At 35.9% G+C, this 21,473-nt stretch overlaps 1 protein-coding gene across 1 annotated transcript in view; it reads right to left on the reverse strand.

Annotated features, from left to right (window-relative positions):
* TANK (TRAF family member associated NFKB activator) overlaps positions 1-21,473 on the reverse strand; it is a 79,395-nt gene that overhangs the window by 3,892 nt on the left and 54,030 nt on the right. The window contains exons 5-7 of the mRNA XM_052635567.1: positions 7,490-7,566; positions 6,736-6,851; positions 270-841 (exon numbers count right to left, since the gene is read on the reverse strand). Of these exons, the coding sequence (XP_052491527.1) occupies positions 270-841; positions 6,736-6,851; positions 7,490-7,566 (765 nt within the window). The remainder of the gene's footprint in view (positions 1-269; positions 842-6,735; positions 6,852-7,489; positions 7,567-21,473) is intronic.

Here is a 21,473-nt window from a genome sequence, read left to right on the forward strand (position 1 = left end):
AATGAAACACACTAGATATAGATAAGGTTTTACATGTATTTCTTAATGTGCCATAAATTTTAAGGTACTTTATAACAGACCTTTGCCATAATCATCTTTTACATTTCATGTCATTTATTACAAGACCTGGATTTTGTTAGTTGAAAGCTTAACTTTGGCTAGTCAGTAGTTTAAAAAGATGTCTGATAACCTGAAAGAGATGCGTATCTGTGCATGCATGGCAAAATGTGTGTTCACACATAATATATTTGTTAATGCAAAACAGTTACCTGCTGTGGTCCTCGGACAGCTTTTCCTGGGGAATCCAGTGAAGGAAAAGGTGCATCAGATGGGTCCTGAAGTGGGAATGTATTTACAAATAATGCATTATGGTCTCCAGGTGGCAAACACGGAGCTCTATCCAGAGATGTCCTAATACAAGTATTTGAGGGTTTTGTTTTGTCAGTTGTTTTAAGGTTTTGTATAGCTGAAGCTATGGGGTCAATTCCCTGAATTTCAAATAAAGTTTCTCCTGTTTTGACAAAGTTTCCTGGATTGTCTCTGGGCTCCATATTAAACTGATCCTGGCACACAGTCTCAGATGTGACAGAACCAAGGACATCAGGTCTTTCTGGAGTGCTATGTAAGAAAGTAGAGTCATTGTCCGTAGGTGGAAACTTGACATTGAATTTAGAAAGTGATTCAAAAGATGTGTCTTCCTCATCTTGGCCCAGTCCTCTTGGTGTGACAGATGTGATGCACGGTGCACCTCTATTTATATCATCTTTTGCCTGAGGCTTAAACAGCACTTCTTGTTTATCTGTTTTATCCGTACACTGTATAGGCATAGAGCACTGTGTCTCTGCAGGGAAAGAAACACAAAAGGAAAACAGTCGCATTTCAATCATTCTTAAAAATCTGAATGTTCAATTAGCTTTGGATAGATGAGTATTATTTTTTCTATTGGTTTTTATAGTAACTGAAGACAACTGGCATTTTTTTTTTTTACATTTGCGACCATCTTACACAGAAATATTAGCAGTCTCCAGTGGGTGACCTGGGATATAACTTACTAGTGCAAGTTTAACTACTTTGTCTTTCCCTAGGTCTTGTGCTGTTGTAAGCCTCGAGTCTTGTTCAGTTATTCTGCTCTACACTTAAAAACATTTGCTTATAGTATACACATTTCAACATTTTGTCAGTAATGGAAGCTGCAACTGTTAGCTTGCTTAGACGAGTAAGTTATTAAAAGGGAAACTCCTTACCAGTCATATATATATTAATATACTGTACAGGTTAAGAATCTGTATGAATTAGGTCATTTACTCCCCTATAACATGTCTGAGTGACAAATATTAATATATCACCAATCAGCTTAGCTACTGTCTACTCTATGTGAGGGAGTGGTGGCGGTGGGTGTTAGGGGGAGAAAAGATTGGAAGCAAAAGAAGGATGAAATTTTAGGATGCATGTTCAGAAAACTCTACGTGAATATAGGATTTTCTCATTTAGAAAAGGCCTCTCTAGATAAGGTAGTTGCTACTGCTACTGCTGCTGCTAAGTCACTTCAGTCGTGTCCGACTCTGTGCGACCCCACAGACGGTAGCCCACCAGGCTCCCCCATCCCTGGGATTCTCCAGGCAAGAACACTGGAGTGGGTTGCCATTTCCTTCTCCAATGCAAGAAAGTGAGAAGTGAAAGTGAAGCCGCTCAGTTGTGTCCGACTCTTAGCGACCCCATGGACTGCAGCCCACCAGGTTCTGCCGTCCATAGGATTTTCCAGGCAAGAGTACAAGTTATCAGGTATATATTAGAAACTCCAAAGCTCATTTATCTAGAAGATACTTTTCCAACAAATACAGCTCTCAAGGACATAGGCAAAAGCTAGAAAATAAGAAAATAGTGCTTTTGAGGGGTCAGGTTTAGAGCCACAAGGCCCACAGATGAATTTTGCTCTTATTCTCATTTTAGATTCATTCTAACAAGCTTGATGATGTCTGCCTAGTTCACAGCTGGTTAGAAGCAGCAAACTACAAGGCATGGACCTGAGCTGTTGAAAGCAGATGCAGTTACCAGTAAGAGCTGAAGGCACGAGTCAAGAAAAACAAAAAAGCAGAACTCAGAGAACACTACAGCTCAGTGTGGGGCCAACGAGGGCTATATGGTTTTCAATGCAAGAAAAAAAATGATCAAAGCACTCTCCATGTTGATGATAGTGAGAGATTAGAAGAAGCTATATTATGCCCCACAATGTTACTTCTAGAAGACAGTGAAATTGGAGGCTGCTAATATGTGTATTTTCATTAAGCGGACAAATGGTAAAAAAAAAAAAAAAAAAAAATTTTTTTAAAGTGAAAGTGAAGTCGCTCAGTTGTGTCCAACTCTGTAACCCCACGGACTGTAGCCCACCAGGCTCCTCCATCCATGGAATTTTCCAGGCAAGAGTACTAGAGTGGGTTGCCATTTCCTTCACCACTGGATCTTCCTGACCCAGGGAATGGACTCAGGTCTCCTGCATTGCAGACAGACGCTTTATCATCTGAGCCACCAGGGAAGCCTGGTGATTTTTTTTTTTAATCAGCACGCTAAAAAGGTAGCCATCAGTGAAGCTGTACATTAACCAATGATGCCAGTTTAAACAGACAGGGTATAGAGAGCACTGTGCAATACAGCGTTTGGGCCAGATCAGTAAGCACTTAAGTGTCATTCTTTTCCTTTCCCTTTGATGTTTACAGTCTCATAACACCTTTCTCTTCTTTGCCAAGATACATTCCAACAGAAGATGTTTACTGTTTGGACATGACTGTAGTCCAAATGCCACGAGGCCAACAGCTTCTTTAGTTCATCCTGTTACATACCTCTGCCCCTCTTTAGCATGTACTATCTTCTCTTACTGGATTAACTACAGCAGCCTTTGAACTGCTTCCTTGCATCTAAATTTTTCTCTTATTCACTCCACTATCTACACTGCTTTCCCCTACCCTGCCTTAGTTTTTCTAAAATATGTGTTTGGTCAGGTTATTTTCTTAATAAAACCTTTTCATGGCTCTCCAAGACCTTCCGCCCTAAAATTCACAGTATAAAACTGTGCATGACTGATGCTTGATCACCTCTCCCTGCTGTCATCTTTCACCACATCTGCTCCACTCACTCCTTACTCCAGCTTTCTTTACTGAACTTTGGTACAGTTGTCCAAAAGGCCATACTCTCTTGTCTCTGGGCCTTCACACATGCTGTGCAGACTATCTGAACTGCCCCCTTCTGTTACTCTTTGCCTCACTCTTATATGCTCTTCATTTCTTGGCTTAGGCATTCACTTCTCTGGATGGCTGGCTCTGGCTTCCCAAGACTGGTTTAGTCATGACTCGTGGGTGCCCTGAGGGCTAAACACTCTGCATTTTATTTGCAAATTACCTCTTTCTCCCATTAAGGTAGATGTCTTGAGTTCCTAAACTGTTTTGTTTCCCACTTTCTCCAGTACCCTGCTCAGAACTTGCACATAGCCTGCCTTCAAAAAACGAATTCGAAATGAATCTGTATTCTCTTTTCCATGGAGCTTAGTATAATAATCCACATTTGCTAGATAATCCGTCTGTAACTAGGAGTGAAAGTCAAAGTGCACGTCTCTCAGTGGTGCCCCACTCTTTGCGACCCCATGGACTACACAGTCCATGGAATTCTCCAGGCCAGAATACTGGAGTGGGTAGCCTTTCCCTTCTCCAGGGGATCTTCCCAACTCAGGGATCGAACCCAGGTCTCCCACATTTCAGGCAGATTCTTTACCAGCTGAGCCACAAGGGAAGTGGTACAGTAATTAAGATCAAGCACAACTGGTTGGCAGGATTTCTCTGTGCTCTGAGGTTCTTAAAGTCCATTAACTCTCAAGTAGTCATTTTTCCTCGTAGTAGACTTAAAAAATGGTAGGAAATTCTAGGAAATAGTACTTTCTTTGTAGATTACACTTACTAATCGCAAATAATAAATCAGGAAAACCACCTCTTGAGGCAACTAAATTTTGTTAACACCTGAGAAGGAGGAAACACTTATCTAAATGTTCTTCAACAGGAGAACAGGGTGAATGCAAGAGAATCTGCTGCTGCTGCTAATGACAACTATTAATACTAACAGAACTTCTACGTGCCACACACTTACAACCATTGTATGTATGTTAATTCAGGGGTTAATTCCAGGGCTACACAGCTAATGAATGAGTGGTAGATCTGGAACTGGAACTCAAGCAGCCTAACTCTAGAGCCTGTGTTCTGAATCATTATGACACATTGAACGTGCTGCTTTCTACATTATAGAAAAGAATCTCCAAAATGATAGAAATGTGCTTGAAATTTCTTTTCCAGAAGTAGGTCTATCCCCTTTGTGAACAAAACATAGAAAACCCAAACAAGTGTAAAAAAGCATATATTTTCTTTCAGTATAGCTAGTTGGCATATCTCTCAGCACATTAATCTTCTGAATTAATTTGTTCAAGCAATGAGAGTTACTATTTACAAAAAAAAATTTTTTGTTTAAACCTAAGATTTCTAAGGCTACTAGAAATCTAAGCTTAGAAAATTTAAAACTCAAGCTGCATGAAAGCACTTGTCATTCTGACACTATACTAAGAAACATGATTAGGTGAGCTAATTGTCTTTCTACTTTGTTTACTTCAAGGACAGTTATCTCTAAATTTTAGATTTCTAAATTTTAAGAACAGGCTGTCCATTTGGACTACTTCTCAGTTTAATTATCTGGTATATGACAAAAGAAAAAGATCTGACGGTTGTTTTAACTTATAGTCCTATATCCTCATCTCCTGATCCCCACTGAAATACGACCCTGCTTCATGGACCAAATAGCACTTCTTCCTGAAGCCATAATTGCTTAAGCATACATTTCATCTTTATCCTTTCTCAAGGTTACTGTCATATGTGGATGAGAAGAAAAAAATTAAAAGAAAATTTATAATTCTACTAATTCAGCAATTTATGAATAATATCTGTTTCTTAAAAGTAAAAATCAAATTTTAACAAAAATAAGACAGGGGACAATCATGTTAAATATACTCTTTCCAGCTATATTATGCAAATCACATTAAAACAGTTACTTTCTATTTGTATTCAACGTAGTGTTCACCCTTAAAATAAACCTGAACAGGCAGGCATCTTCCTCAAACCATCTCCAAACATTTCTTTTTCTTTTTCCCCCCTTTGATCTACTCCTTTCAGAAGCATATTTGATATGGTGGTTTATTTGGAGTCAGAAAACTTCATTGGAGTTTGTAGCACAAAAGACCTAAAATATTTCAAGAATAATGCTGTATTTATTATTTGTGACACAGTTAATATAAAATGTAAGAATATTGTTACGAGGCAGTTTTAGTGGGAAAGAAATTGAAGTTAAACACTCCAGGTGTTAAGTATTCCAGCTGACAGATACATACTCAGATTTAGACCTGTGTAACTTAAAAATGGTCAAAGTATTATGCCACTGATAATGGGTAGGTTCTCTGTGTAACAATGAATATGTCACCATTAAAACGTTTTGATAAGATGCTGATGTTCAAAGAGGCATGTTTATGATTTCTTAGGTACTACATCTCTACAGCTAGTAGATTTTAAATAAAGATAATTCTTTTACTTCAGAAGTACCTAGTGTTTTCAGTCTGTAGAAAAGATCAATTTCTCAGGAAAATGACAGAAATTAAAGTGTAAAAAATCAGAGCTCTTTCTGGGGAAGCACAGCAAAGGGAAGAGAAGTAAACTATGTCTGTCAACAAAGATTGTTTTGCTTTTCCAACAGAGCACTGTGTACCTTCTCTGAAAACAAAATGGTAGGAGTAAGCAAAAAGTAAATTTACACGATAAAACGATTTCTTAAATAGCCGAGCTATGAGTTTTAAGAAATGGGAAGTGGTCTTGAATTAAAGGGGTGTTAGAACTGCGGCAACATCTTTCAGATTGAAACCTGTACATCACATCTCTTCGGAACTGCATGCAGAATATCTCAAATCACAAGGGTAAAGGAGAATTTATCATTATAAATGATCAGTTCACCTTCCTTTTGTTTACAGAGGTGCTTGGTAGCCAAATTCAATCCTTGGTAATTTGCTATTCATACTTAACTACTGAAGCAAATACCAGGAAGTCTGTCTGGGGTTTTAGGGAAGGGTAGAGCTTTTAAAAACCATACCAAACTATATCTGTAAAACAGATATTCCTTTTGAGTTGTATTTTATACTAAATTTGCACTTTGTGCCTTCAACAGAACTGGACTAATAAAAGGTGAAATGTTCATTTCTTCATTCAAATAAGAAGAATGTATCTATGGTGTCCAATTAACTTTCAGGCAGAAGTTAAAACACAAATCTAATGTTATAATTTTATTTAGCTCATATATGATAGTGTAGCTTCTAGGTTATTTACTAATATATCAATTAATTTTAATAAGATACCCAATTGCAAATGAAGATTTTCAGAGATATATATTTATTTTTCCAAGGTAGGACTTCTTATTAAGAGGATTAGTGATTATGTCAATCAATTCAATCTGTATAGCGCCACACAAAATAGACAGGGAAGAGGCCAATAATTATATAATTATTAATTATAGAATTAAACAGCACTTAGCCATTATAAGTGGTGAAAGGCGCAAGTCACAATCCTCAGCACTTAATAAGCATTTAGAAACATTTTCACAATCAAAAAGAAATCAATTTCAACCAATAAAATTAACATTACTGTATATTAAATCAAACCTTACCAGTTGCAATGGGTGGTACATTAAGTTTGCTTAAGTGGTCTTTTTGTGCTTTAGCTAGCAAGCATATTCTATGAAATTCTTCTTTCAGATCCCAGAAAGTCTTCTCTATATAGCTTCTAAAAATAAATCAACATTTTAAAATGTAAAGACTATATCTTCAAATTTTAGAAATCATGATTGAATTTACAAGCACCTTTGAATGTACCACAAAATAATTACTGAAAGGTTCAAGTTTAAAAATATCATTTTAAATTCCTAGATAATATTTCCTAAAACAACTTTAATATTTGGTGAGCCAGGCACAAAGTAAGTGATAAAGTTCTAATACATACATATTGCACAAACTAGCATGTCTCCTTATTCATATATTCCACTTATGCTGGCTGTCTCATTTTTACATTAGAAACTGCAATGTATTGACTTTCTGTCCTCTGTGGATATTTTAAACAGAAAAAACTTAATTTTTTATTTTTCACATTGAAAAGATTAAAGATCTATCCATATAAAATGATGTGGCCATAATACTTATTCTACTGAAATAGGAGAACTTCAGAGAATTCAGTTTTTAGAACCATCTCTGATATTAACTATATGACTTATTTACATCATTTTAACATGGAGAAGCCTTGAGTTCATCTCTTCTAGTTTCAAAAGGCTGCTGTTTCTTACAATTGCTAAAAACTTAAATATGTAAATAAAAATGTATTTCAATATTTATAATTTGTAGAGTAGGCAAAGAAGGATACAGAACTACCTTTCATGGAATAAAGGAGTGCCAAGACTCCTTGGTGAAGTTTCTTTTCTTGGAGAGGAAACCTCTTGTCTTCTTACCTTAAAGATATAAAATGATTACCACTTTAAATTGCTTCCAAACTCAAATGAGAATGGGTTAACAGAAAACAATGGAAAATTTATCTTCCTCACTGAAAAGTAAGTTTAGTTAGTTTTACATATATATATGTTTATATATATTACAGTGAAAGTGTTAGTCCCTCAGTCGTGTCCAACTCTTTGTGACCCCATGATTGTGGCCCGCCAGGTTCCTCTGTCCATGGGATTCTCCAGGCAAGAATACTGGAGTGAGCAGTCATTCCCTTCTCCAGGGGATCTTCCTGACCCACTGATTAAACCCTGGTCTCTTGCATTGCTGGCAGATTCTTTGTTTACTTCAAAGGTAAGGCATCAGGCAGGGAAGCCCCATATATATGTATATATCATAACAGATTTTTAAAAAATGAGAACATTCAGTGGAAAAAGGAAAATGAAAGCAGAAAAATAAGATGAAGTCATGAAGTATTTCTGGTAACTTCAAAACTATTTCCAGTATTGATAATTCAAGGAATTTCCTCAAATTCGTACCTTGATGAAATTGCTACTCTGATCACCAAGCATGTGACATGACTAGAAACTTTAGGAAAAAAATCCATGTGAGTTTACTTCTTTTCCATTATTGGCCTATACATCTAAACCAATGTCTTTGTATTTTGCTATAGATTCTTTGATGAGAAATGCAGCTGTATAAGAGGAATAAAGAAAACCAAGTTACAGCTCTTTAGCATTTAACAAGCATTTTTAAAGACAGTGCAATTATGAATTTAAGCTCCTTTAACACAAGTTCTTGCCACCACCCTGTGGCTTCCACTGGTATTACACTTATCATGACACAGAAGTCAGCAGTAAAGAACATGCAGTAATCTACTGCATAATTAAGATTTTTAAAAATCTTCAATCACACCTAGAGAACTTTGTGTACCTTTGAAAACTACAAATTGATCAATTCAAGTATTTGAAAAAAATCTTAATATTATTCAGTTATTTATAATTTGGCCAAACTGCATGGGATCTTATTTAAGTTCAAATTCAAACCAGTATTTTGTATTAAGTGCCTTTTCAGATTTTATTGAATTAAGGGTATTGTAGCTATTACTAACATGGATAATTTTACTTCATTGCTTACCACCTGAGTACATCTCCCTTATAACCTTACTTTCCAATAGGTTCTTTCAATTTCTTAAGAGTATTGTTTGTTCTTTAGGGAAAAATCTGATTCTAGTTTGTTTTTCTTAAAATTCATATCTTCTCCAATTTCTTCAGTTTATTGTTCTACTTTTCCAGCTTTTCCTAAATACTAGTGTTTGCTTAACATTTCTAAAATAGTGTTATTAGTTTATAGTAAGTAGTAAAATATGATCTTGGCAACACAAACATATGCGATTTTATATATTATGTTTTCATACTGAGGTAAAACAAAGATCATCTGTTGATGCGTATTTTTTGTCTGCAATATTTAGGCCATTTCTTCTTCTGGATTAAAACTGCTTTGCTCAGCTTTATGGCTTCCCAGGTGGCTCAGTGGGTAACGAAGCCACCTGCAAAGCTAGAGATGCAGGAGAATGGATTTGATCCCTGGGTCAGGAAATCCCCTGAAGAAGGGTGCTGCAACCCCTCCAGTATTCTTGCCTGGAGAATCCCACGGACGAAGGAGCCTAGTGGGATACTGTCCAGAGTCGGACCTAACTGAAGTGACTAAGCATGCATGCATGCACACACTGAGCTTTACAAAGCAGTCATATAAAAGACATTTTCACATTCACAGTTTGTTTTTAAAAGTGGTAGACAAGGTTTTTCTTTAGTGTTATGTGCAATTAGAACACTCAGTAGATTTTAGTGTGGAAGAGGCAAAAAGGCAACATTTTAAAGCTAACCAATCATGTCAGGACACTACAAGAATAAAAACTTCTTAAAAGGTTATATTAAATCTACAGTAACAAAATAGAGAAGAGGTAATATTAAGAGAACAGAAACATCTGACAATTTAAATAATAAAAAAGGTGACTAAACTGACTAATAATCTCCTTTTAAAATTTAGTATCTGAAATACTCAACATGGAAAAAAACCTCTCTTAGGAGCTAGAAATAACCAAAGAGAAGTAACTCCTATGATTTTAGCCTGAAAATGAAGATAGTTAAAGAAAACAGTGAAGACTATTCCAGTTTTCAAAGTATACTGATTCAGACATAAAGTAGGAATGATTACTTCTGAAACTAAAGCCTGAAGACTAATGGGGGGCGGGGGGGGGGGGAGAAAGAGGTGAAGAAAAGGGTAGGAAAAGAACGATGAATTTTTGTTTGGCTTGCCAAATAACTCATGTCGACTTACTTCTGAATTTATCTGGAAAAGATTCCTGGGTTGTACTGGCAGGGGGTAAAGGAAGACAGACTTACTGAGGAATCTCTGAAGCATCTAAATTAGGGACTTCAAGCTTTTTTGGAGTTAGGAATGGCTCTACTTACTATTATTTCTGTTACTATTGATATATTTCAAATGAAATTTTTATGTCACACATCCCAAGAGAGAATTCAAGAGATCTTAATATGCCAGTTAAAACGAACAAAGGAAAGTAATTCTCTGACATTTTGAAGCAGGGTTTATCTAGAATGGGTAGAGAAAGTTAATGTTATTTTCCACTGTAGCAATCAAATGCAATTTTCTGAAAAAGATTATCTATTTTCTCATAGGATTTAAGATTAGTATAGTTAATAGCAACTCAGAAGCTCAGAATTTCTTTTAAATGGTAAAATTATCTTACCTAATGAAGACTACTCAGTTTGTGAGCATTTCAGAGAGTAAGTAAACATTAGAAAAGATAACTAATATTTTGCTATTTTCAAATATTATCCAGGTGGGTCCTGTACTGCAGGAAGTTGAAGTTACTACTTTAGATAAGGAAGCAAGAAAACGCTGAACGTTATATTTTAGGAGATTTTAACATGAAATCATTCAACAAATGAATTTATTTCGAGGTACTAAAACTTAAAATACTTAACATTATAAACTGTTCCAAGTACTAGTTTGGAAATGGCGAACTTGTGGAATGAATACTGAAATAAGAGTTTTACACGTCGTACTTTTCATTTACACTTCCAGTATGGCACTGGATAAGTCATTCAACTAAATCATTAAGATAAACCCATTTGAAACAGTTGGAAGACGTTGTGAAATGATTCCTTAAATTTCCTCTTATGTAAATTGGGAGAATTTGTTTTAGTGTAAATCAATTTAGGTTTCTCATAGATGAGTAGTATATATAAAAAAATGTTCTGTTGAAGACCTAGTTAAATATGCAAAGATATTTAAGGAGAAAAATGAAAAAGTGCTAATATTTCATTAGTCCAAAACCTTCTTATTCTTAATGCATATGCTAACGGCAAATATTTTTGTGTTGGAATCCAAGATTTGTCACACATCAACATTTCAAAGAAAGAAATGTATATCTCCCCCAATGCCTGCCTTTTTAATATCTGGCACTAAAAGTATTTTGTTCTTTTTATAAATCAATGTAAAAAATACAGAAATGATTCACAATAGCAAACATATGAATTCAATCTCTGTGTCAATTGATGATGGATGAGTAGTGAAAGAAAACGTGGTATATATGCAACAGAAGATTGTGTGTGTATACACACACACACACATTTTAAGGCTGAAGACATCAGCTTTAAAAAGGAAGAAAATTCTGTCATTTGAGACAATATGGATAAATCTAGAGGACATTATGTTATGTGGAATAAGACAGGCACAGAAAAACAAATATAGCACAATCTCGCTTATATGTGAAATCTAAAAAAGTCAAACTCATAGAAGCAGTGTAGAACAGTGGCTGCCAGGGTTTGGGGGAGAGTAGGGGGGAGATGTTGAGTACAAAGTTTAAGTCATGGAAGATGGATCAATTCTGGAGATCTAAAGCAGAGTATGACAACTGCAATTAATATTACTATACTGTATACTTGAAATCTGCTAAGAGTATAAATCTTAAATGTTTTCACCACAATAAAAAATAAAAATAATTAATGAAGTGATAGATATTTTAATTAGCTTGACTGTGGTGATCATCTCATAATGTATACATATATCAAAACATGTTACACACTGTAAATATATATAATTTTTATTTGTCAATTTATACCTCCAAAAAGCTAAGGGAGAAGAAGAAATGCAGAAAACAACTTTAATCAGAATTATTAGTTGACTCTTATTAGTTTTTCTTAAAAATCATTAGTTTTTAAAAATTTTGAACAACTAAAGTCAGCAAAATTAAACTGAGTTATTTCAAACTCTTCAATACTTTTAGGGTATATTCTCTCATGTGGAAGGAATCTTAACTTTACGAGGCTAATACTGAATAAAGGTGGTAAGTCTTCAATGATATGTATTTGAACTATAGCAAGGAATATCACTTTATTCTAGGATTCATATCAAAGATTCTCTCTAAATTTAGCTGAGATCCTTTCGTGCAAAAGGAATATTTATTTTCCAGTATCTCAGGCCACTGAGTGTAGGCTATATTTGATTTTACTTCTGAGATTATGCTTTTAAAACAGAAAAGAGACCTATGTTTTTACTTGGAACCAATATCAACCAAGAAGTCAAGGTGAGATGGGATGGATCAGTAAAGGGAATATAAACTGTGGAACAGTTACAAGCACTAGCTTAGTAAAATTTACTACAGAAAAAGAAAAATGAGCAATGGAAAAAGAAACTGAAAATAAGGATTCAGTTATCACTTAGATTTCTGAAACTAAGAATGAAATGTCAAAGGAGAAACTGAGGTTGCATTTATTAGTTTAGATATACTGAGACAAAAATGGACTGAGAAAGGGAAGAGCTTAAAGTAGAAAATAGGAACAAAAAAGTTACAAGAGATTTGATCAGAATATAAAAGCATATTAAAACTTTGAAGACAAAATATAATTTTAAAAAATACATAGAAATTGTGTTTCTAAGAACTTATGGCCATGTGAAATCTATGGTTCTCTCACTCTCAGTAGCATTACTGAAAATCTAGAAAAGCAAGAGGAGCACAAATTCTAGGAGCCTTATTGGTTCTGCATGATGCAATGCGCTAGGCAGATCCACTGCCAGTGCAGGAACAATTCCAGGGCAAGATGGGATCCATCCCAGAGTTCTGAAGGAAGTGACAAGAAAATACACAATATAAAAATAATATTAAATATCCCAATTATTCCCAAGTGCTTCATAGGGTTTTGGTTTAATGTTAATACCCCCAAACTACTATCAACTCAATGTTACAATAAAACATCAGAAAAAGTTGTCTTGCTGAATTTTCTTGACAAATAATTATATCTAATTGTGGGAATGCCTTTTTATGTGGAACAGAAAATAAATGATTAATTTTATAAAGTAAGGTTTCCCATACTTCCCTCACCCCTTTGCTGAACACTACATTTAAAACAAAATAATCTGGGAAAATTCTTTTCATTAACTACTCATTTTATGTTTTATCATTACCATGGTGAACAGAGAATATCTTCATGAAAACAGCTGTTATTTAAGCAACTTGCATATATTATTTAACTTAATCCACATAATCTTGTGAATTGTTATTTAGTCGCTAAGTCGTGTCTGACTTTGCAACCCAATGGACTGTGGTCCACCAGTTTCCTCTGACCATGGGATTTTCCAGGCAAGAATACTGGAGTAGGTTGGCCACTTCCTTCTGCGAGGGATCTTCCCAGGAATTGAACTTGCATCTCTTATGGCAGATGGATTTTTTACCACTGAGCCACAGAGGAAGCTCAATCTTATGTATTAAGTATTAATACTTGAATTCAATTTTAACACTTGCTAGAGGCTTTGCTAGAGGCCTCCCTGGTGGCAGAAGATGCAGGGTCGATCCCTGTGTCCAGAACATCCCCTGGAGAAAGAAACGGCAAGCCACTCTAGTATTCTTGCCTGGGAAATCCCATGGACAAAGGAGCCTGGCGGGCTACAGTCTATGGAGTTGCAAAGAGTCGTACATGACTTAGTGACTAAACAACAACAGTTACTAAGGCTTTGGAAAGGTCAAATAATTTGTCTACCGTCTAGTAAAAAGTAAGTAAGTGAAGTCACTCAGTTTTGTCCAACTCTTTGCGACCCCATGGACTGTAGCCCACCAGGCTTCTCTGTCCATGGGATTCTCCAGGCAAGAATCCTGGAGTGGGTTTACAATTGAAACCCATGTCTTACTGCCCCAGGCTTCGAACTTCTTGGTTTATAGGTCCTAATTGCTAGAGAAGTAAAATATTAAGGTTATCTAACCTGGAGAAGGGAAAGGCTACCCACTCCAGTATTCTGGCCTGGAGAATTCCATGGACTATATATAGTCCATGGAGTCACAAACAGTTGAACATTACTGAGCGACTTTCACTTCACTTCACTTCACTTCACTTCATCTAGCATGGTGAGGAAGATGGATAACACTTACACATTGCATCAGTGGAAACTAATTTTAAGATTCTAAAACTTGTCTGTCATATAACAAATATAGTTCTCAGTGAAGCATAGTTATAAGCCAAGTTTTGATGTTTAAATATTACCTGGGGGAAGAAACTTTTGGTATGGCCTTTTTTTTGTGCTCAAGAATGTCAAGAAGAAATTTAAACCCCAAAATCACCTGGATAGATTTACTGAAGCTTTACAAACCAGTTCATGTATTCTCAGAAGCAATTTGGCAAGTTTCTTAACCAAAATTTCAGTGTGTTTCTCAACCTTGTCATTAAAAGCTAACCATTTGACAATGCATAACTGGAGTACCTTACTGTTAATTCTTCTTTCAAAACCTTACTTCTCTACCTGCCTTCCTAAATACCTAATAGACAAGTGGACATAGTTATAGCAGCTGACTGAAAATCCCTGTCTGATCATCTCAGTTGGTACATTACCTCATGATTGATATATGTTCCCTTGAAACTGGGTGATATTTTCTTGACTCACCATATGTTGAAAAATTTTGGACTATACCCTAAACACTGTGAATATTACATTGGGGAGACACTATTTTATGGTGCCAAAGGGTGTTGATGTTTTTTGTTTTTGCCAGGTAATTAGATTGTTTAGACGCAGACTCCATACTGTCACTCCTCTGAAGAGCAGCAGCTCAGATCTCAGCTCATTCCTTTATGCTTTACCTGCAAATTGCTTTCAGTGTGCCCACACATCCTTGGTTTTGGGGAGATCCAGAGACTTAGGCTTAGTTTAAACACAGAACTTTGAGTTCATTTTCTCTGGCTCTCTCCTCTATGGGGCTTCTTTCCTCTCTGGTGACAGTTGTTATTCTGGGCTCAATTTCCTTTCTGGTTCTTGCAGCCAGGATGGTGGTAAGCTTTCATTTGGAATTTTAGCCACTAGAACTGTGGCCACCCTCAAGGCAAAACCAAAGAAAACTTGTGAATTTACTCTGAGCCAATTATATGCTCCACATTTTGACTCCTCTCCAAAATATGCAAAGTTCATATCCAAAGTCCTCAGGTAATTGTTTTGTTTGTATGTTGCACAGTTACTACTGTTATTTGTAGAGGACTGGTTTGCTCAGTACTCATTCCTCACTGTAACATAAGCTGAACTTCCAAACTCAATTTTCTTTTGTTAACCCCTCCATTCTTTTGAGGATTCACTATGGTTTTCTAGAGATGTCTTCATCACCAATCCAATGACCTTTCCTAAAGTTCACCTTCTGCTTAATGTTCATTTGACAGTTTTTCACTGTAGTGAGCAGCTTTTCTTTCTTGATAATTTTTTGGCTACCAGTATAATATTTAGGTTTTCTTAAGTTCTGGTGTTTTCACTGGTCCTTATTCTTCCAAGACTAAAAATGAGGGTATTCTCTAAGATTAAGACATGAGGGTACACTGTTCTTCCCTTATTATCCACCTTTCTTATTATTCATTCTCATGTTACGTCTATCGAGTATTTATTTCTTAAAGTCTATCTTCAGGCTCACTGTATCTCTTGATAGCCACTCTCAATTTTCTTTGAATCCAATATATTTTTACCTATTCTGTTCCCTATTGTAGAGCACCACATTTTAACATATAATGTAATGACCATTTCCTTAAATCTGATTTACACTGCTAATCTTCATTTTCCTTTATTAATATAAGGCCATTCTCCTTAGCATCAAAAAACCTGAGAGAAAGATAAAACCTTAAGGAAACTGAGATTAGGCTTTCCTGGAATAGTAAAATTCAAAACAAAACTAGAGGTCTGATAAAGTGCTACCAACTTTTTATTTTGCCAAGAAAAAGCTTAGTAAAAACAACTAACTATAAAGATCTATTATCTTTTTCATATAAATGAGAAATTGAGGGACTTCCTTGGTGGTCCAGTGTCTAAGACTCTGCACTCCCTAAAAAGGAGGCCTGGGTTTGATCCCTGGTCAGGGAAGTAGATTCCATACGTTGCAAATAAGAGTTCACATGCCGCAACTAAAGATCCCACATGCTGTAAATGAAGACCAAAGATCCTGCGTGCCACAACTAAGACCTGGTGTAACCAAATAAAAAAATGGACATTTATCAAAAAAGTAGAAGGGAGAGTTTTAGATTTAGCTTTACCAAAAAGTTTTCACTCTGTCCTCAGGACAAGATAAGAAACAAGAGCTGGGACAAGAACAGGGATTTTGTGACTGCAACATGGGAAAAGAGGAGGAGGAGAGAAGATTCAGCGAGCAGCATCAAGAAAGAAAGCAAGATTTACTGTGGCAACTGACCATCCAGCAGGGATATATCCTAAATTACACTTTCAGGGAATATGGACAAGTCAGTGACCCCTTGCAGCATTATATGGATGAAATGTAGAAGGAGACATGCTGCCTTAATGTTAAATAGTGAAGAGCAATTACAGGTAGAAACAGCAGTGGGTAAACCCATCCAATATGAAATACAAAAATCACTACTGATAAACAAAAGAGGAGAGAGAAAACAAAAGATAGCCACCTCAGAATTATTTGGTTTTCCAAAAGGAACTTATCAGAGAAGGAGAAAAACAAATCACATTTAATGGCTTAGAGAATGCCCAGGAACTAATTTACAATAGTTTTATTAGGATTCTAAGATCTTTCTCTCTATTTTAGAGCAAAGTATCAAGTGTATGGAAAGATGTTTAATTGGCAAAGAAAAAACCTTTCAGGGAAAAAGTCAGCTTGCATAACAGGGCAAGAGTGCCTTAAGTAAGCAACAAAGACACTGAAAGAGCATAACATATTAGGTACAAATGATAAATTAGCTGTGCCCTCCCCATCTCTTTCCCATCAAATTCTAGCAATATCTTAAAGAAGACTACAAATTCAATAACAGTTGTTAAAGTAGCAACTTTCCCGGTGGTCCAGTGGTTAAGATGCCATGCTTCCACTGCAGGCCACAGAGGTTCAATCCCTGCCTCGGTCAAGATAAATTAGGGATGAACGGAGTACAGTGACTCTGTGTTGTGGACTCTGGGAAAGAGTAGAGAAAAGAAAAATGGGAAATGTAAGAAAGCATACAAAAGGGGGAAATAAGGGGAGAAAAGCCACATTTGAGATATTTAAATTTGCTTAGAAGTTAGAGAAAAAGATTTTAAAAATAATATGCCACGTCTCATTATCTTCTCCCCTCAAAATTTATTTCCAGTATAACAACAAAGCAAAACCTAGCGGTCTGGCACCGATGCTTGGCTCCCCCATGTCGTTCTTTGCTCGTTTTTCTGGCTGAATTCCCACCTGGAGCGTGGAGGCTCACCGAGTCTACTTATTAGCCCTGGCTTGTAAGACCCATGCGAGAGGGAACCCAAGGCGGGGCACCCTCTGCTATTCAAGCGGGCGCTGGTGGCCTACGTAGACGGTGCAAGTTCCTTATCTTGGAACTTTATTGGTTTTCCACGTAAACCAAGTTATTCAGCATCTTTTCTCCACTAATTTTCCTACTACACTATTCTTTCCTAATCTCTCTTTATATTTCTAAATAAGTAAGTTTTTCCTCGCCAAAAAAAGCAAAACCTAAAATTACATATTAAATTAAAAACCAGTGACTCACCAAGATTAATATGGAGAGATCTGTTGTGTTTCTTTACATTAACAATAAAGTATCAGAACTGGAAAGTATCAATAAAAGAATAATCTCTTTTAAAATCACATCACAAAATAAATAAAACACTTAGAAATAAACCTGATCAAGGAGGTAAAAGACTTATATTCTGAGAAAAAAAAAACATTAATAAAGGAAACAGCAGATGATTCAAGGAAATGGAAAGACATTCTATGCTTTTGGATTGGAAGAATTAATATTGTTTAAATGGCTGTACTACTCAAAGTAATCTATAAATTTAATGTGCTCCTTATCAAATTACCCATGACATTTTTCACAGAACTAGAACAAATAAGCCTAAAATTTATACAGAACCCTAAAAAACCCAGAATTGCCGAAGCAATCCTAAGGAAAAAGAACAAAGCTGGAGGTATAAAGCTCCCAGATTTCAGACAATACTACAAAGCTGTAGTGATTAAAACAGCACTGTACTGGAACAAACAGATGGGTCAACGGAACAGAGCAGAGAGCCCAGAAATAAACTCACACACCTACAGTCAATTCATCTTCAAGAAAAGAGGCAAGAATATACAATGGAGAAAAAACAGTTTCTTCAGCAATTAGTTATTGGGAAAGACAGAAATCTATTGTTAGAACACACCCTCACAACATACACAAAAATAAAATGGCTTAAAGACTTAAATATAAGACATGACCCCATAAAGCTCCTAGAAGAGAACATAGGTAAAACATTCTTTAACATAAATCGTACCAATGTTTTCTTTGGTCAGTCTCCCAAAAACAAACAAATGGGGTCTAATCAAACTTATAAGATTTTGCATAGCAAAAGAAAGTATAAACAAAAGGAAAAGATAACCTACTGATTGGAAGAAAATATTTGCAAATGATGTGACTAACAAGAGCTTAATTTCCAAAATATACAAACAGCTGACACAACTCATTAACAGGGAAAAAAAAAAAAAAAACAACCCCCAATCAAAATATGGGCAGAAATATATATGGAATTTAGAAAGATGGTAACGATGATCCTATATGCGAGACAGCAAAAGAGACACAGATGTAAAGATGAGACTTTTGGACTCTGTGGGAGAAGGCGCGGGTGGGATGATTTGAGAGAGTAGCAATGAAACATGTGTATTATCATACGTGAAAGAGATCACCAGTCCAGGTTTGATGCATGAGGCAGGGTGCTCAGGGCTGGTGCACTGGAATGCCCCAGAGGGATGGGATGGGGAGGGAGGTGGGAGGGAGGGTTCAGGATGGGGAATGCATGTACACCCATGGCTGATTCATGTGAATGTATGGCAAAAATCACCACAATACTGTAAAGTAATTAGCCTCCAATTAAATTAAAAAAAAATATATGGGCAGAAGACCTAAATAGACATTTCTCCAAAGATGTAAGACTGCCAATAGGCACATGAAAAGATGCTCAACATCATTAATCATTAGATAAATGCAAATCAAAACTACAGTGAGGTACCACCTCACACTGGTCAGAATCAGTTCAGTTTAGTCACTCAATTGTGTCCAACTCTCTGCGACCCCATGGACTGCAGCACGCCAGGCTTCCCTGCCCATCACCAACTCCCAGAGCTTGCTCAAACTCATGTCCATCAAGTCAGTGATGCCACCCAATCATCTCATCCTCTCTTGTCCCCTTCTCCTCCTGCCTTCAATCTTTCCCAGCATTAGGGTCTTTTCTAATGAATCAGTTCTTCAATTTTTACAACAGAAATTTCAATGTAAATATTAAAATGATTTGGATATCCATTTTTTTCTTAGAGTTTGTGATCTACTTATTATGACACTTTGGGAAAACTTATAAAGTAATATAGAAATGTTACATATAAAAAGAAGGAATATTTGATCTAATCTCTAAAAATAAAACCAGGGGGAATGGAATATTTGCTCTGAGAAGGCAAGTTACTATACACAAACACGTTTTCTCCAACTCTTCGTAATCCCTAGGCTAGGCTGTGATGTGCCATTGTATAGTGGGCATTTCTATCTAATAAAAGATGAATCAAGCCTTAATAGAATAAGGGATATATATATATATACACATATACTTTTTTCTTTTTACAAAAGTAAGAACGTAAGAAGTCATATTTTTCTTCAAGTTCTTCTCTCAGGAAAGGTATGGTGTATTTGGTGATGTAAACTATATTTTATTTTGTCATGGAAATCACTTGATAGTTACCTATCTTGACTAATGGTCTAATTTCTGTTCAAATAATAAAACAATATTTATCATATACCTGTATATGATAACTTTTATTTTAAAGCATTTACTATGTATATAAAACCAAGCACCTGATAATATATAGCAACCTAGCCAACCAATAAATCTAGTTTAAGAGACTTACAACCGAGAAAGGATCTACAGTGGTGAGAGAAGCTATGGGGGCTTGAAACAGATGGAAATCTCAAAGTGAGAAGTGCACTTGAAGTCCAGAGTATATGAGATATGAACAATTCAAGGATGGAAACCTCCCAAGGCCATCCAAGACCTAGACTTGTGAGGCAAAGATTTTATAAGCTACAGTGCCTGCCAAAATTGTCACACATAAATGGAGGAACACACCATGGGTAAATGTCTCTCACTGAAGAACTGTCTACAGAATAAAGAAACAAAAACAAGCACTATCCTCGGAAGTCATGATTATGTCATTTAAAAAAGTTTATAGTAAATGAAATTGGTTTTTTAAAACCCTCAGTTTTAGCTTTCCATTTATTTTATGTTGCCCATAGTAGCCTGGAATAATATTAGTCCTTGCCTAGAAATTATTCTTTTTCCATTAAAATACTGTACAAAACTTAAGTTTACATGTCTACGCATATAATATTAAGATATAAGCAAGTTAAGAATTTGTTTTTTTCCCTCCTACTTAAACTAAATGTTGAGTGCCTGATCAAGCCTACCTTTAGCTCACTGGGAATATTTATTTCTAAATTAAGGTTCTATATATTTATCTGTGGGCTTCCCTTGTGGCTCAGCTGGTAAAGAATCTGCCTGCAATGCAGGAGACCTGGACTCAATATCTGGGTTGGGAAGATCCCCTGGAAAAGGGAAAGGCTACCCACTCCAGTATTCTGGCTGGGGCAATTCCATGGACTATGTATAGCCCATGGGGTTGCAAAGAGTCAGACACCACTGAGCGACTTTCACACATATTTATCTGTACCATAAAATGATAATTTGGATTTCATTCTGTCATGTAATTAGGGTTTCATATTGTCTTATAATTTGCTTGCTATTACTATAGATCTGCAAATCTTTGTTTCCCCAACTAGGTTGTAGCTCCTTAAAAGAGGCAAATCTTATCTCTCTTTTTTTTTTTTTTGTATTCCTATCAAAGACTAGCAAGACTGGGAAAATAGAAGGGAGTTCAATAAATACTTCTTGTCTAAGTGATTGACAAGTGAATTTTTAGACATCGGTTTTCTTCAAACATGTCATAGCTTCTATATATACTTGCAATTGCCAGGTACAGCATATCTTATTTCCTTACTGTTAGCTCTGATAGCAGCTCCACAGCTCCATCACTGTTTTACTATTCTGAACCTACAAAATTTTTCCTGCTCCTCAAAGCTACCATATATTTGCTGATCTAATCACAATGATTGCTACATTAGAAATTTGCCAAGTGTCTAACTAGCATCTTTCAGCAACAACCGTGTTCTTTGTATTTTTAAACTTTTGTTTAAATACCTCAGATGAAAAAAAGATGCATAAAGAATAAATTATATAAAATCAGAAACAAAGCATAAAAACAGCTCTTTATACACATGAATACATGGTCTCTAATTAGTTAAAAGTTCAAATAAACTCATATAATATCTACTTTGTATCCTGGATCCTAGACCATTCA

Source organism: Budorcas taxicolor, chromosome 2, assembly GCF_023091745.1.
Source record: "Budorcas taxicolor isolate Tak-1 chromosome 2, Takin1.1, whole genome shotgun sequence".
Classification (NCBI taxonomy): Eukaryota; Metazoa; Chordata; class Mammalia; order Artiodactyla; family Bovidae; genus Budorcas; species Budorcas taxicolor.